General features: G+C 41.4%; 1 protein-coding gene across 9 annotated transcripts in view; it reads right to left on the bottom strand.

Moving 5' to 3' along the window:
* kug (FAT atypical cadherin kugelei) overlaps positions 1 to 14,252 on the bottom strand; it is a 913,302-nt gene that overhangs the window by 157,155 nt on the left and 741,895 nt on the right. For all 9 annotated transcript variants that reach the window (XR_011394610.1, XR_008406862.2, XM_070104239.1 and 6 more), the window contains 2 exons: positions 12,196 to 12,390; positions 7,255 to 7,560 (listed from right to left, as the gene is read on the bottom strand). Coding sequence is in view for 7 of the 9 variants with exons in the window: in XM_070104239.1 (XP_069960340.1) it covers positions 7,255 to 7,560; positions 12,196 to 12,390 (501 nt within the window). In the remaining 2 variants the exon portion in view is untranslated. The remainder of the gene's footprint in view (positions 1 to 7,254; positions 7,561 to 12,195; positions 12,391 to 14,252) is intronic.

Below are 14,252 nucleotides of genomic sequence, written 5' to 3'. Positions count from 1 at the left end.
AGGGGCATCAGTATGAATGAAAAAAATCACACTCATGAATGTTCCAAAATGTCAGCATGTGGTCCCTTAACACCTCAATATAATTTCTTCCCGTCATAGTAATGTTCTTATGAAAATAGTACAGTACACCTCTGCCCTTATAACCACTAAAAGTACCCCGGACCACAACACTGTCAGGGTGCTTCACTGTCTTCATGACATACCATGGGTCATAACAGGACACACCACTGGGACAATGGGTGGTCTTAGAGTGCTCCTGAGGAGCCTGAAGGTACTCTCATCACTGATCACCACATTCTCCCACTGGTCTGAGGTCCAATCCTTGTACTTCTTGCAGAACTGAAGCTGTTTCTTCTTCATGGCTTCAGTTAGCATGGGCTTCTTGGCAGCACGTCGTGCAGGCATTTTCAGGTCCTTTTGCATTCAGGTCCTTTTGCAGTCGGTGCTGAATGGTTTGCACTGTGACGACTTTCAGGAGTGGAGGATGCTTTTTCTTGAGGTCTGTGCCTGTTATGGCAGGATCTGATAACACTCCCCTCTTCAGGATCTTGGTACAGTGCCAGGTGGGAGTGAGGCAGCTGCTTTCTTGAGGTTGTAAATTGCCATTCTAGTCACCTTAAGGTCTGTAGCTATGAATATCACAGACATGCCATGCTCTAATAGGGTGAGTGCATGAGTCTTCTCTACAATTTAAAGTTTAGTTTGACCCATTCTGACCACTTGGAGCAGAGATATAGCATGGCAAAGTTCGTGGTCAAGTGAAAAAATGGGCAGTGAGTAACAACGTAAAAATCCTCCTTCATCATCAAGCTCTGGAAGAGCACTGAAGCGTGGGGTGGTGGGGAACATTGGAGCAAGAGGGGCTCCAGTACATTAAGCTATCACAAGATCCGCCCACTTTTCTTATGGCAGAAATTCAAGTGAAATATATATACCAAAATCTAGTGTATAGATTTTTTTTTGTGTTGGAAATGCATAGATTTTTTTTGCAGCCACTGTACAGTAGTACCTTGGTACTTGAACAGCTTCCAACTCAAACAACTCAAACAATTTGGTATTCAAGCACTTTGTTTGGTAAAAAAATAGCTCAGTAGTCAACCGTTTGCTCGGCACTCGTCAAAACAAACATGATCTTTTTTGGTTATTTTTTAGTATTTTTTTTATATTATTTGTATAAATAAGTCAACATGGGGCCTAAGAAGATTAGTGATAACATAAAACCAAAAAGATAATTGGTTAGAGTCAAAATAGAGATGAAAAAAGAACTATGTATCAGCAAAGTATGAAAGCGGTGCCCAAGTGTCTGATCTTGCCACTGAGTTTTGTTTGGCAAAAACTATGATCTCTACGATACTAAAAATAAAGAGGCCATTAAAAAGGCTGATGTTGCAAAAGTAGTGAAAGCATTTATGAAACAAAGACCTTCCTCGCCATCCTCACCTTCTTCACCATCTTCCACATATGCCATCAACTCTCCACTTACAGGTAAAATGAGAATAAATTTGCATTTATTTCATCTATTCATTGTTTAGTTTTTTCTTTTCTAAATTTATGCATGCTAGGCTTGTAAACTTCATGTTAAAATACTTTTGTAAGTGTATTTTTGGGTGTCTGAAATGGATTAATCTAATTTACATTATTCCTTATGGGAAAAATTTGTTCGGTATTCGAACAGATCAGCACTCGAACAGCCTTCTGGAACAAATTAAGTTCGAGTACCGAGGTACTACTGTACATGCATACATATTTACACACCCATCTGGGTTTTCTTCTATTTTCTTAATAGTTCTTGTTCTAATTTATTTCCTCTTATCTCTCTGGAGAAGCGAAAAGTATTCTTCCTCCGTAAGCCACGTGTGTCATTAGAGGCAACTAAAATGTCGGGAGCAAGGGGCTAGCAACACCTTCTCCTGTACAATTACTAAATTTAAAAAAAAAAAAACTTTCGTTTTCCTTTTTAGGTCACCCTGCCTCGGGATACGGCTGGTTCATTGGAAAAAAAAAAACATATAGGCAGCCAGACTTGAGTCAAGGATGTGGAAAGTACAGTGCCTTCACTCTGAAGGAAGGGTGGGAATACTGCAGTTTGGAGGGGCATCTGAGCTGTAACGCTGATGTCCCTCTGGCAAGTTGGTGATAAAGTGAGTGAAGGTGAAAGTGTTTCTTCTTTTTTTTGGGGTCACCCTACCTTGGTGAGAGATGGCCAGTGTGTTAATAAAAAAAAATCAACATCAAATTCAGCTGATGTTTTTAACAGTATTTTTGACTTCTCCTGTATATATTTCTAATTGTAAAAGGAGAAATTTTCGTTTTTCCTTTTGGGCCACCCCACCTCGGTGGGATACGACCGGTGTGTTGAAAGAAAGAAAGAAAGATATATATCTTTCTTTCTTTCAACACACCAGCCGTATCCCACCAAGGCGGGGTGGCCCAAAAGGAAAAACGAAAGTTTCTCCTTTTACATTTAGTAATATATACAGGAGAAGAGGTTACTAGCCCCTTGCCCTCGGCATTTTAGTCACCTCTTACAACACACATGGCTTAAGGAGGAAGAATTCTGTTCCACTTCCCCGTGGAGATAAGAGGAAATAAACAAGAATAAGAACTAGAAGGAAAATAGAAGAAAACCCAGAGGGGTGTGTATATATGTGCTTGTACATGTATGTGTAGTATGACCTAAGTGTAAGTAGAAGTAGCAAGACATACCCGAAATCTTGCATGTTCATGAGACAGAAAAAAAGGACACCAGCAATCCTACCATCATGTAAAACAATTACAGGCTTTCGTTTTACATTCACTTGGCAGGACGGTAGTACCTCCCTGGGCGGTTGCTGTCTACCAACCTACTACCTATATATACATATTCTTTCTTTCTTTCAACACACCAGCCGTATCCCACCGAGGTGGGGTGGCCCAAAAGGAAAAACGAAAGTTTCTCCTTTTACATTTACTAATATATACAGGAGAAGAGGTTACTAGCCCCTTGCTCCCGACATTTTAGTTGCCTCTTACAACACGCATGGCTTACAGAGGACAAATTCTGTTCCACTTCCCCATGGAGGTAAGAGGAAATAAACAAGAAGAAGAACTAGTAAGAAAAATGGAAGAAAACCCAGAGGGGTGTGTATATACATATATGCTTGTACATGTATGTGTAGTGTGACCTAAGTGTAAGTAGAAGTAGCAAGATGTACCTGAAACCTTGCATGTTTATGAGACAGAAAAATGGACACCAGCAATCCTACCATCATGTAAAACATTTACAGGTTTCCGTTTTACACTCACTTGGCAGGACGGTAGTACCTCCCTGGGCAGTTGCTGTCTACCAACCTACTACCTAGGATATATATATTTATTTATTTTATTATCACACTGGCCGATTCCCACCAAGGCAGGGTGGCCCGAAAAAGAAAAACTTTCACCATCATTCACTCCATCACTGTCTTGCCAGAAGGGTGCTTTACACTACAGTTTTTAAACTGCAACATTAACACCCCTCCTTCAGAGTGCAGCCACTGTACTTCCCATCTCCAGGACTCAAGTCCGGCCTGCCGGTTTCCCTGAACCCCTTCATAAATGTTACTTTGCTCACACTCCAACAGCACGTCAAGTATTAAAAACCATTTGTCTCCATTCACTCCTACCAAACACGCTCACGCATGCCTGCTGGAAGTCCAAGCCCCTCGCACACAAAACCTCCTTTACCCCCTCCCTCCAACCTTTCCTAGGCCGACCCCTACCCCGCCTTCCTTCCACTACAAACTGATACACTCTTGAAGTCACTCTGTTTCGCTCCATTCTCTCTACATGTCCGAACCACCTCAACAACCCTTCCTCAGCCCTCTGGACAACAGTTTTGGTAATCCCGCACCTCCTCCTAACTTCCAAACTACGAATTCTCTGCATTATATTCACACCACACATTGCCCTCAGACATGACATCTCCACTGCCTCCAGCCTTCTCCTCGCTGCAACATTCATCACCCATGCTTCACACCCATATAAGAGCATTGGTAAAACTATACTCTCATACATTCCCCTCTTTGCCTCCAAGGACAAAGTTCTTTGTCTCCACAGACTCCTAAGTGCACCACTCACCCTTTTCCCCTCATCAATTCTATGATTCACCTCATCTTTCATAGACCCATCCGTTGATACGTCCAGTCCCAAATATCTGAATACATTCACCTCCTCCATACTCTCTCCCTCCAATCTGATATCCAATCTTTCATCACCTAATCTTTTTGTTATCCTCATAACCTTACTCTTTCCTGTATTCACTTTTAATTTTCTTCTTTTGCACACCCTACCAAATTCATCCACCAATCTCTGCAACTTCTCTTCAGAATCTCCCAAGAGCAGTGTCATCAGCAAAGAGCAACTGTGACAACTCCCACTTTATGTGTGATTCTTTATCTTTTAACTCCACGCCTCTTGCCAAGACCCTCGCATTTACTTCTTTTACAACCCCATGTATAAATATATTAAACAACCACGGTGACATCACACATCCTTGTCTAAGGCCTACTTTTACTGGGAAATAATTTCCCTCTTTCCTACATACTCTAACTTGAGCCTCACTATCCTCGTAAAAACTCTTCACTGCTTTCAGTAACCTACCTCCTACACCATACACCTGCAACATCTGCCACATTGCCCCCCTATCCACCCTGTCATACGCCTTTGCCAAATCCATAAATGCCACAAAGACCTCTTTAGCCTTATCTAAATACTGTTCACTTACATGTTTCACTGTAAACATATATATATTATAAAACAACAGTAATAAAAAATTTTTTGTATTGTTTGTGTAAACAAGTTTTGTAAACAATATATTGATAATTATGTTTGTGTGCTTATTGTGTTGTATACAACAAGTGTATATATGTACATTGCACCATACTTTGGACTCATAGGCCACATAAGTTATGTGAAAAATAAAATAATAAAAAAACAAAAAACCTTCGAATACAAGTAAACCAAAGTTTACCGGGTGAGTGGCAGTTGCCGCTGTTGCCATACACGACTTATTTTTTGCCAACTTCATGCCTCTATATCTCGGTAAGTACTGATGGCAAAAAAAAAATTTTTTGGACTAAAACAATCAGAAAAATAATCTTAACATTTTCGTAAGAAAAAATATTTTTTTTTTTTTTTAATATTTTTCGACACCAGGAGAACCTGCAGGATTTGGGGTTTTGACAGTCAAGGGGTTAAACTTAATTTTTAAGACAGAAAATAAGGAATAATATAATCATTTATGACCTTATATCTGATTATGACACGGGTGTACAGTATCTAGGAAAATACTGCAAAATTCCAAACACTCAAATAAAAACTAAATTTTCCTTAACACATGACTGTCTTAAGAGGGGAACTTTCTGCTTTGCAACTTTTAGATATTGTAATTCAGACGTTAATCAGGTGTAGGTACCACTATGGGTTGTAAACATAATACAGTGGACCCCCGGTTAACGATTTTAATCCGTGCAAGAGGGGTAATTGTTATGCGAAATAATCGCTATGTGAATGAATTTTCCCCATAAGAAATAATGGAAATCAAATTAATCCGTGCAAGACACCCAAAAGTATGAAAAAAAAAATTTTACCACATGAAATATACATTTTCCCACACACAAAGAGAAGGATACATGCACAATAGTAGAGTAGTACATGCACAGTATATATTGTGCATGTACTAGTCTACTAAATGAAGAATAAATGACACTTACCTTTATTGAAGATGCAGCAATGACTGATGAGACACTGTGTCCTGGGAGTGCCTTTTCCTCCTGAGTACTGTAGGTCCTGTTTGGCATTTTCTTCCAGAACATGCCTTATCACACTGTGTATGCCACTACGATTCTTAAATCTCTCAAACCAACCTTTGCTGGCTTTAAATTCACCAATATGAGCACTAGTTCCAGGCATTTTTCCCTGTTCACCTGGGTGTTAGTCGACTTGTGTGGGTTGCATCCTGGGAGACAAGATTAAGGACCCCAATGGAAATAAGTTAGACAGTCTTCGATGACACTGACTTTTTTGGGTTATCCTGGGTGGCAAATCCTCTGGGGTTAATTGTTTCTTGGTATTCTCAATAAGCCACACCAACAACGGTGCTACAGCAGCAGCAGCAGCTGACAGTGCAGCAGCAGCAGCAGCTGACAGTGCAGCAGCAGCAGCAGCTGACAGTGCAGCAGCAGCAGCAGCTGACAGTGCAGCAGCAGCAGCAGCTGACAGTGCAGCAGCAGCAGCAGCTGTACCACCAATAGTAGCGATGGTTGATTGGGGTTTCTTGTACAGCTTGACTAGGTCGGCTATACGCACTCCACTTTCATACTTATCAATGATCTCTTTCTTCATTTCTATTGTAATTCTCACCCTTATTGCTGTAGGGTTGGCACTAGAAGCTTTCTTGGGGCCCATGGTCACTTATTTTCCAGAAAAAGCACCGAAAACACTGTAATAATACGAAATATTCCGATTGTATGCTTGGATGTTACCGCGGAGGCTGGCTGGTAAACAATGCCACCGGCGGAACATGTGAGCGCGTCTCGGACGAAAATCGGTAAGCGGGTTTTTAAGCGGTATGTGAGGCAAAATTTTTGCAATTAAAGTAAGCGGTATGCGAAATAATCGCTATGTGATGCCATCGTTATGCGGGGGTCCACTGTATTACATAGTAACATTTTTACATATCCCATATTACACTCAAGTGTTTTGGGCAAGGGTTAAGATAACACAGGAATTTAATTAAAAGTATTCAAAGGTATAAACAGTATGACAAATTCAAAATCTGAATAAGGGGGAGAAAGAGCGAGCTATTCTTACTTCTCCTTATAAGGAACTAGTTTAGGACAAATGGGATGTGTCTGTCTTGTGCTCAGTGGATAGAGGATCAAGCCTCCACCATGTCTTGCACTGAATGATCCACATGGGTTTAGCACTTAACATAAATTATTCATTTTATTTCTTCATAAAACAGTCAGTGCTTGTACTATTAACTGACAATCTTAAATATACAGTCAATTTCAGTCTATGAACTTTTTTCTCTGATTTTTTATAATGAAATAGATGTACAAGAATTAGTTATACAATAGTTTCTCTAAAGAAACTCATTGCTGTGATTTAGGAAAAATTATCCTTGAATGCTTAAAATGCTTATTGTATCTAAAATGACAGTTATAATTTTTGGTAAAGCATTTTAAGAATCCAGCATTAATAATGTCTCTTCATACAGGTGTTAAATCTTACCTGTGTTTTCATTTATTCTAAAGAACTTGTGCGCATCATCGCCTATAAAATGGTATGTCACATCACCGTAACGCCCTGAATCCCCATCTCTAGCAGACACGTGAGCAACAGTAGTTTTGATGGCAGAATTTTCTTGAATTGAAGCATCATACTGGGCAACTTTGAAGGTTGGAGAATGGGCATTGACTGGTGTGATAGTAACTACCACACGTGTATAGGCTGTGAAGACCCCATCACTCACTGACACATTTAGTATATGCTCATCACTCTCGCCCAGCTTTTGGCTGTTCCAAACAGTTATAATTCCTGAAAAAGAGACTGTATTATTATACAGTTTTTTTTGTGTGTGTGTGCGTGTGTGTGTGCATGTGCATATGCGTGCGTGCGTGCGTGCGTGTGTGTGTGTGTGTGTGTGTGTGTGTGTGTGTGTGTGTGTGTGTGTGTGTGTGTGTGTGTGTGTGTGTGTGTGTGTGTGTGTGTGTGTGTACTCACCTAATTGTGGTTGCAGGGGTCGAGACTCAGCTCCTGGCCCTGCCTCTTCACTGATCGCTACTAGGTCCTCTCTCTCTCTGCTTCCTGAGCTGTATCATACCTCTTCTTAAAACTAGGTATGGTTCCTGCCTCCACTACTTCACTTGCTAGGCTATTCCACTTCCTGACAACTCTATGACTGAAGAAATACTTCCTAACGTCCCTGTGACTCGTCTGAGTCTTCAGCTTCCAGTTGTGACCCCTTGTCCCTGTGTCCCCTCTCTGGAACATCCTATCTCTGTCCACCTTGTCTATTTCCCGCAGTATCTTGTATGTCGTTAGCATGTCTCCCCTGACCCTTCTGTCCTCCAGTGTCGTCAGTCCGATCTCCCTCAACCTTTCCTCGTACAACATTCCCCTGAGCTCTGGGACTAGCCTTGTTGCAAACCTTTGTACTTTCTCTAACTTCTTGACGTGCTTGACCAGGTGTGGGTTCCAGACTGGTGCTGCATACTCCAGTATGGGCCTAACATACACAGTGTACAGTGTCTTGAACGATTCCTTATTAAGGTATCGGAACGCTATTCTCAGGTTTGTCAGGCGCCCGTATGCTGCAGCAGTTATTTGGTTGATGTGTGCCTACGGTGATGTGCTCGATGTTATGGTAACCCCAAGGTCTTTCTCCCCGAGTGAGGTCTGTAGTCTTTGTCCACCTAGCCTATACTCTGTCTGTGGTCTTCTTTGCCCCTCCCCAATCTTCATGACTTTGCATTTGGCTGGATTGAATTCGAGAAGCCAGTTACTGGACCACATGTCCAGCCTGTCCAGGTCTCTTTGCAGTCCTGCCTCATCCTCATCTGATTTAATTCTTCTCATCAACTTCACATCATCTGCGAATAGGGACACTTCAGAGTCTATTCCTTCCTTCATGTCGTTCACATATATCAAAAATAACACTGGTCCTAGAACTGACCCCTGTGGGACCCCGCTCGTCACAGGCACCCACTGTGATACCTCTTCACATACCATGTGCATGTGTGTATTCACCTAGCTGTACTCACCTAGTTGAGGTTGCAGGGGTTGAGTCCAAGCTCCTGGCCCCGCCTCTTCACTGGTCGCTACTAGGTCACTCTCCCTGAACTGTGAGCTTTATCATACCTCTGCTTAAAGCTATATATGGATCCTGCCTCTACTACATTGCTTCCCAAACTATTCTACTTCCTGACTACTCTGTGGCTTAAGAAATACTTCCTAACATCCCTGTGATTCATCTGTGATTCTAACTGTGTCCCCTTGTTGCTGTGCCCCATCTCTGGAACATCCTGTCTTTGTCCACCTTGTCAATTCCTTTCAGTATTTTGTATGTCGTTATCATGTCCCCCCTATCTCTCCTGTCCTCCAGTGTCATCAGGTTGATTTCCCTTAACCTCTCCTCGTAGGACATACCTCTTAGCTCTGGCACTAGTCTTGTTGCAAACCTTTGCACTTTCTCTAGTTTCTTTACGTGCTTGGCTAGGTGTGGGTTCCAGACTGGTGTCACATACTCCAATATGGGCCTAACGTACACAGTGTACAGGGCCCTGAACGATTCCTTATTAAGATGTCGGAATGCTGTTCTGAAGTTTGCTAGGCGCCCATATGCTGCAGCAGTTATTTGGTTGATGTGCGCTTCAGGAGATGTGCCTGGTGTTATACTCACCTCAAGATCTTTTTCCTTGAGTGAGGTTTGGCCTCTGGCCCCCTAGACTGTATTCCGTCTGCAGTCTTCTTCGCCCTTCCCCAATTTCCATGACTTTGCACTTGGTGGCGTTAAATTCCAGGAGCCAATTGCTGGACCAGGTCTGCAGCCTGTCCAGATCCCTTTGTAGTTCCGCCTGGTCTTTGATCAAATGAATTCTTCTCATCAACTTCATGTCATCTGCAAACAGGGACACTTCGGAGTCTATTCCTTCCGTCATGTCGTTCACAAATACCAGAAACAGCACTGGTCCTAGGACTTACCCCTGTGGGACCCCACTGGTCACAGGTGCCCATTCTGACACCTCGCCACGTACCATGACTCGCTGCTGTCTTCCTGACAAGTATTCCCTGATCCATTGTAGTGCCTTCCCTGTTATCCCTGCTTGGTCCTCCAGTTTTTGCACTAATGTCTTGTGTGGAACTGTGTCAAACACCTTCTTGGAGTCCAAGAAAATGCAATCCACCCACTTCTCTCTCTCTTGTCTTACTTCTGTCACCATGTCGTAGAACTCCAGTAGGTTTGTGACACAGGATTTCCCATCCCTGAAACCATGTTGGCTGCTGTTGATGAGATCATTCCCTTCTAGGTGTTCCACCACTCTTCTGATAATCTTCTCCCTGACTTTGCATACTATACATGTCAGTGACACTGGTCTGTAGTTTAGTGCTTCATGTCTGTCTCCTTTTTTAAAGATTGGGACTACATTTGCTGTCTTCCATGTCTCAGGCAATCTCCCTGTTTCGATAGATGTATTGAATATTGTTGTTAGGGGTACACATAGCACCTCTGCTCCCTCTCTCAGGACCCATGGAGAGATGTTATCTGGCCCCATTGCCTTTAAGGTATCTAGCTCACTCAGAAGCCTCTTCACTTCTTCCTCGGTTGTGTGTACTGTGTCCAGCACTTGGTGGTGTACCCCACCTCTCCGTCTTTCTGGAGCCCCTTCTGACTCCTCTGTGAACACTTCTTTGAATTTCTTGTTGAGTTCCTCACATACTTCACGGTCATTTCTTGTTGTCTCTCTTCCTTCCTTCCATAGCCTGATTACCTGGTCCTTGACTGTTGTTTTCCTCCTGATGTGGCTGTATAACAGTTTCGGGTCAGATTTGGCTTTCGCTGCTATATTGTTTTCATATTGTCGCTGGGCCTCCCTTCTTCTCTGTACATATTCCTTTCTGGCTCTACGACTGCTCTCCTTATTCTCCTGGGTCCTTTGACTTCTATATTTCTTCCATTCCCTAGCACACTTGGTTTTTGCCTCCCTGCACCTTTGGGTGAACCATGGGCTCATCCTGACTTTTTCATTATTCCTGTTACCCTTGGGTACAAACCTCTCCTCAGCCTCCTTGCATATGGTTGTTATATATTCCATCATCACATTAACTGGCTTCCCTACCAGTTCTCTGTCCCACTGAACCCCGTTCAGGAAGTTCCTCATTCCCGTGTAGTCCCCTTTTTTGCAGTTTGGCTTCATTCGCCCTGGCCTTCCTGCTTCCCCCTCCACTTGTAGCTCTACTGTGTATTCGAAGCTTAAAACCACATGATCGCTGGCCCCCCAAGGGGTCTTTCATATGTGATGTCCTCAAAATCTGCACTACTCAAGGTGAATAATAGGTCCAGTCTTGCTGGTTCATCCTCTCCTCTCTCTCTTGTAGTGTCCCTTACATGTTGGTACATGAAGTTTTCCAGTACCACCTCCATCATCTTAGCCCTCCATGTATCTTGGCCACCATGTGGCTCCAAGTTCTTCCAATCGATTTCCTGTGTGTACATATATGCATGCGTGTGTGCGTGTGTGTTAGGATAAACAATGGCATAAGTTAAATTATAAGAAAGACAATAGTTGTACGGTAGTAAAATTTTTATTACAAATTTTTGTTCAAAAATGCTGATACACTGCCTTACAATGAAAACAAGCACCTTCAGATCAGGCTCAGAAGATAGTGTTTCAGTCCCAGACCAGGCTTACCAGAGGATGGCCTGATCACCCAGGCTGTTGATACTAGCTTCATGAAGTTTAGGACCAATGTATGCACCACAGCCTGGCAGACAGTTCCTTATCAGCATGGCTGTGTTACATACATTGGCCTTCATGCAGCCATCCACTGGAAAGCTTGGTCTGAGACTGGGCTGTGAGGACACTGACATTTGGAAAATTCTGCAGGTAGACTCCAGGCAGGTAGGTCAAAAGCAATGTAACCAGTAAGATAATGGAGATACCAGTCAAACAATAATCACAATTTTTAAGTACTGATGTGTATGTGTATGGGGGGGGAAGCTAAAACTATTCATATAATGAAAATAAAAATGTTTCCCATAGGCCTGACCCTGCCCTTCCCCTTGTCTCACATTGGCACCTAAGATTATGATTATTTTTTATATTTGTATGCTTAATAATATGAGGTCATGGGCAAAATATGTAATGGTTTTCCCTGCATACACAGTGTTTTCCTCAACATCCTTAATTCCTTAACTGATTGACTGATTTATAACATATACAAAATTTAGAGCATATTTTAGCAAAAAAAAATCACTTGCTGATGTAGTCGATAACTTTTAACAAATTGCAAAGTATCAGTAGCCTATGTATTAATGAGATAATGTACTTCAAACATTTCTTATACAGTACTCTGCAAAATGACATCATTGGTACATTGATATGAGATCATGCATTAGTTCACATTTAGTGTTTCTGGAAATTTACTAAGGGAAAATATAATGCTGGTTACCTGAAGCAGAGTTGATTGCAAAAACCTGTAGGTCATTGCCATCAACAATAGTGTAAGTAAGTTTGTTTACATCACCAACATCATCATCAGAGGCAGAAACAAGAGTGACAAAATGGCCACGAGAAGCATCTTCCGTCACTAAACAGTGCTGGGCTTGTTGCTCAAATACCGGTGGGTTATCATTCATGTCCAGAACTGTAACAAAACAGGGTGACATCAATTAAAACTGTGTTGTATCTGAACACATCGTCATATTTTATACTGGAATATTTTGTTTTCAGAGGAGGAAGACAGCAAATAGCAGTTTTTTAGGAAGGGACTATTATCCTGTCATACAAGTAACAAAATAAAAGTACATCATTTTGCACTAACTGGAGTGATGGTTATCACCATGTCATATGAAATTAATCTTGTAACTTTCACTTGTAAGGAATGTATATTCATTCCACTGTCATATTAGTGGCTTGGAGAAACTTAGGTATTATTTTATAATGGAATATTTAGTTTTTATGGAATGGAGTGGTAAGCCAGTTGAAGGCTTTGGACAAATGACCAAAAGCTTAAAGAAACAGGTCTTCATTTGACAAATACCTATGTAAAGATAAATTATTCTATATCTTTCTGACAGAATACTGCCATCACTGTTCAACACTCATTTGCTTTCCATTAGTATGAATCAACTGCATTAGAATTTGGAAGGCGGTAATAAATCTTGGGTGATTATGAGTGTACTGAGATAAAAATCTGAAGAAATCTGAGTGTACAACAGATGGTGCTGTGGAAGGTGTAGCAGGGAGTATAGTGTGTTTGATGTTACTAACACTAACAAATATTTAATTTGAATTTTGTGCAGCAAAATGGACTGCATAATTTAAAAAATAACACAGAAAATATAACAATTCTGAAAATGCACTGTTTAGAAGATAGAAGAGAGAAATGCAATGTGATACCCACAGAACTGTATAGAATAATATTTAAATTCAGATACAAATTTTTGGAAACCAGAATGAGCAGGAACCCAAAGCCAAATTTTTAACTACAAAGAAAAAAAGTTGAAAAGACTGCAGAAATTACTTTACATTCCTTCTTTTTTAAATAGTGATAGGCAGAATACAATGAGAGACTGCAGCATGTATAGCGGAGCCAGTGACATATTCGTTCTTTCAACACACCAGCCGTATCCCACCAAGGCAGGGTGGCCCAAAAGGAAAAACAAAAGTTTCTCCTTTTACATTTAGTAATATATACAGGAGAAGGGGTTACTAGCCTCTTGCTCCTGGCATTTTAGTTGCCTCTTACAACACGCATGGCTTATGGAGGAAGAATTCTGTTCCACTTCCCCATGGAGGTAAGAGGAAATAAACAAGAACAAGAACTAGAAAGAAAATAGAAGAAAACCCAAAGGGGTGTGTGTATATATATGCTTGTACATGTATGTGTAGTGTGACCTAAGTGTAAGTAGAAGTAGCAAGACATACCTGAAATCTTGCATGTGTATGAGACAGAAAAAAAAAAGACCAGCAATCCTTCTTCTTTCTTCTTTCAACATACCAGCCGTATCCCACCGAGGCGGGGTGGCCCAAAAGAAAAAACTTAAGTTTCTCTTTTTAAATTTAGTAATATATACAGGAGAAGGGGTTACTAGCCCCTTGCTCCCGGCATTTTAGTCGCCTCTTACAACACGCATGGCTTACGGAGGAAGAATTCTGTTCCACTTCCCCATGGAGGTAAGAGGAAATAAACAAGAACAAGAACTAGAAAGAAAATAGAAGAAAACCCAGAGGGGTGTGTGTGTGTATATATATGCTTGTACATGTATGTGTAGTGTGACCTAAATGCAAGTAGAAGTAGCAAGACATACCTGAAATCTTGCATGTTTATGAGACAGACAAAAGACACCAGCAATCCTACCATCATGTAAAACAATTACAGGCTTCAGTTTTACACTCACTTGGCAGGACGGTAGTACCTCCCTGGGCGGTTGCTGTCTACCAACCTACTACCTAGAACCAGTGACATATAAGAAAAAAATTATAAGAGCAATGAAGCACTCCAAG

Source organism: Cherax quadricarinatus, chromosome 1, assembly GCF_038502225.1.
Source record: "Cherax quadricarinatus isolate ZL_2023a chromosome 1, ASM3850222v1, whole genome shotgun sequence".
Taxonomy (NCBI): domain Eukaryota; kingdom Metazoa; phylum Arthropoda; class Malacostraca; order Decapoda; family Parastacidae; genus Cherax; species Cherax quadricarinatus.
This window is presented reverse-complemented; position numbering and strand designations above follow the sequence as displayed.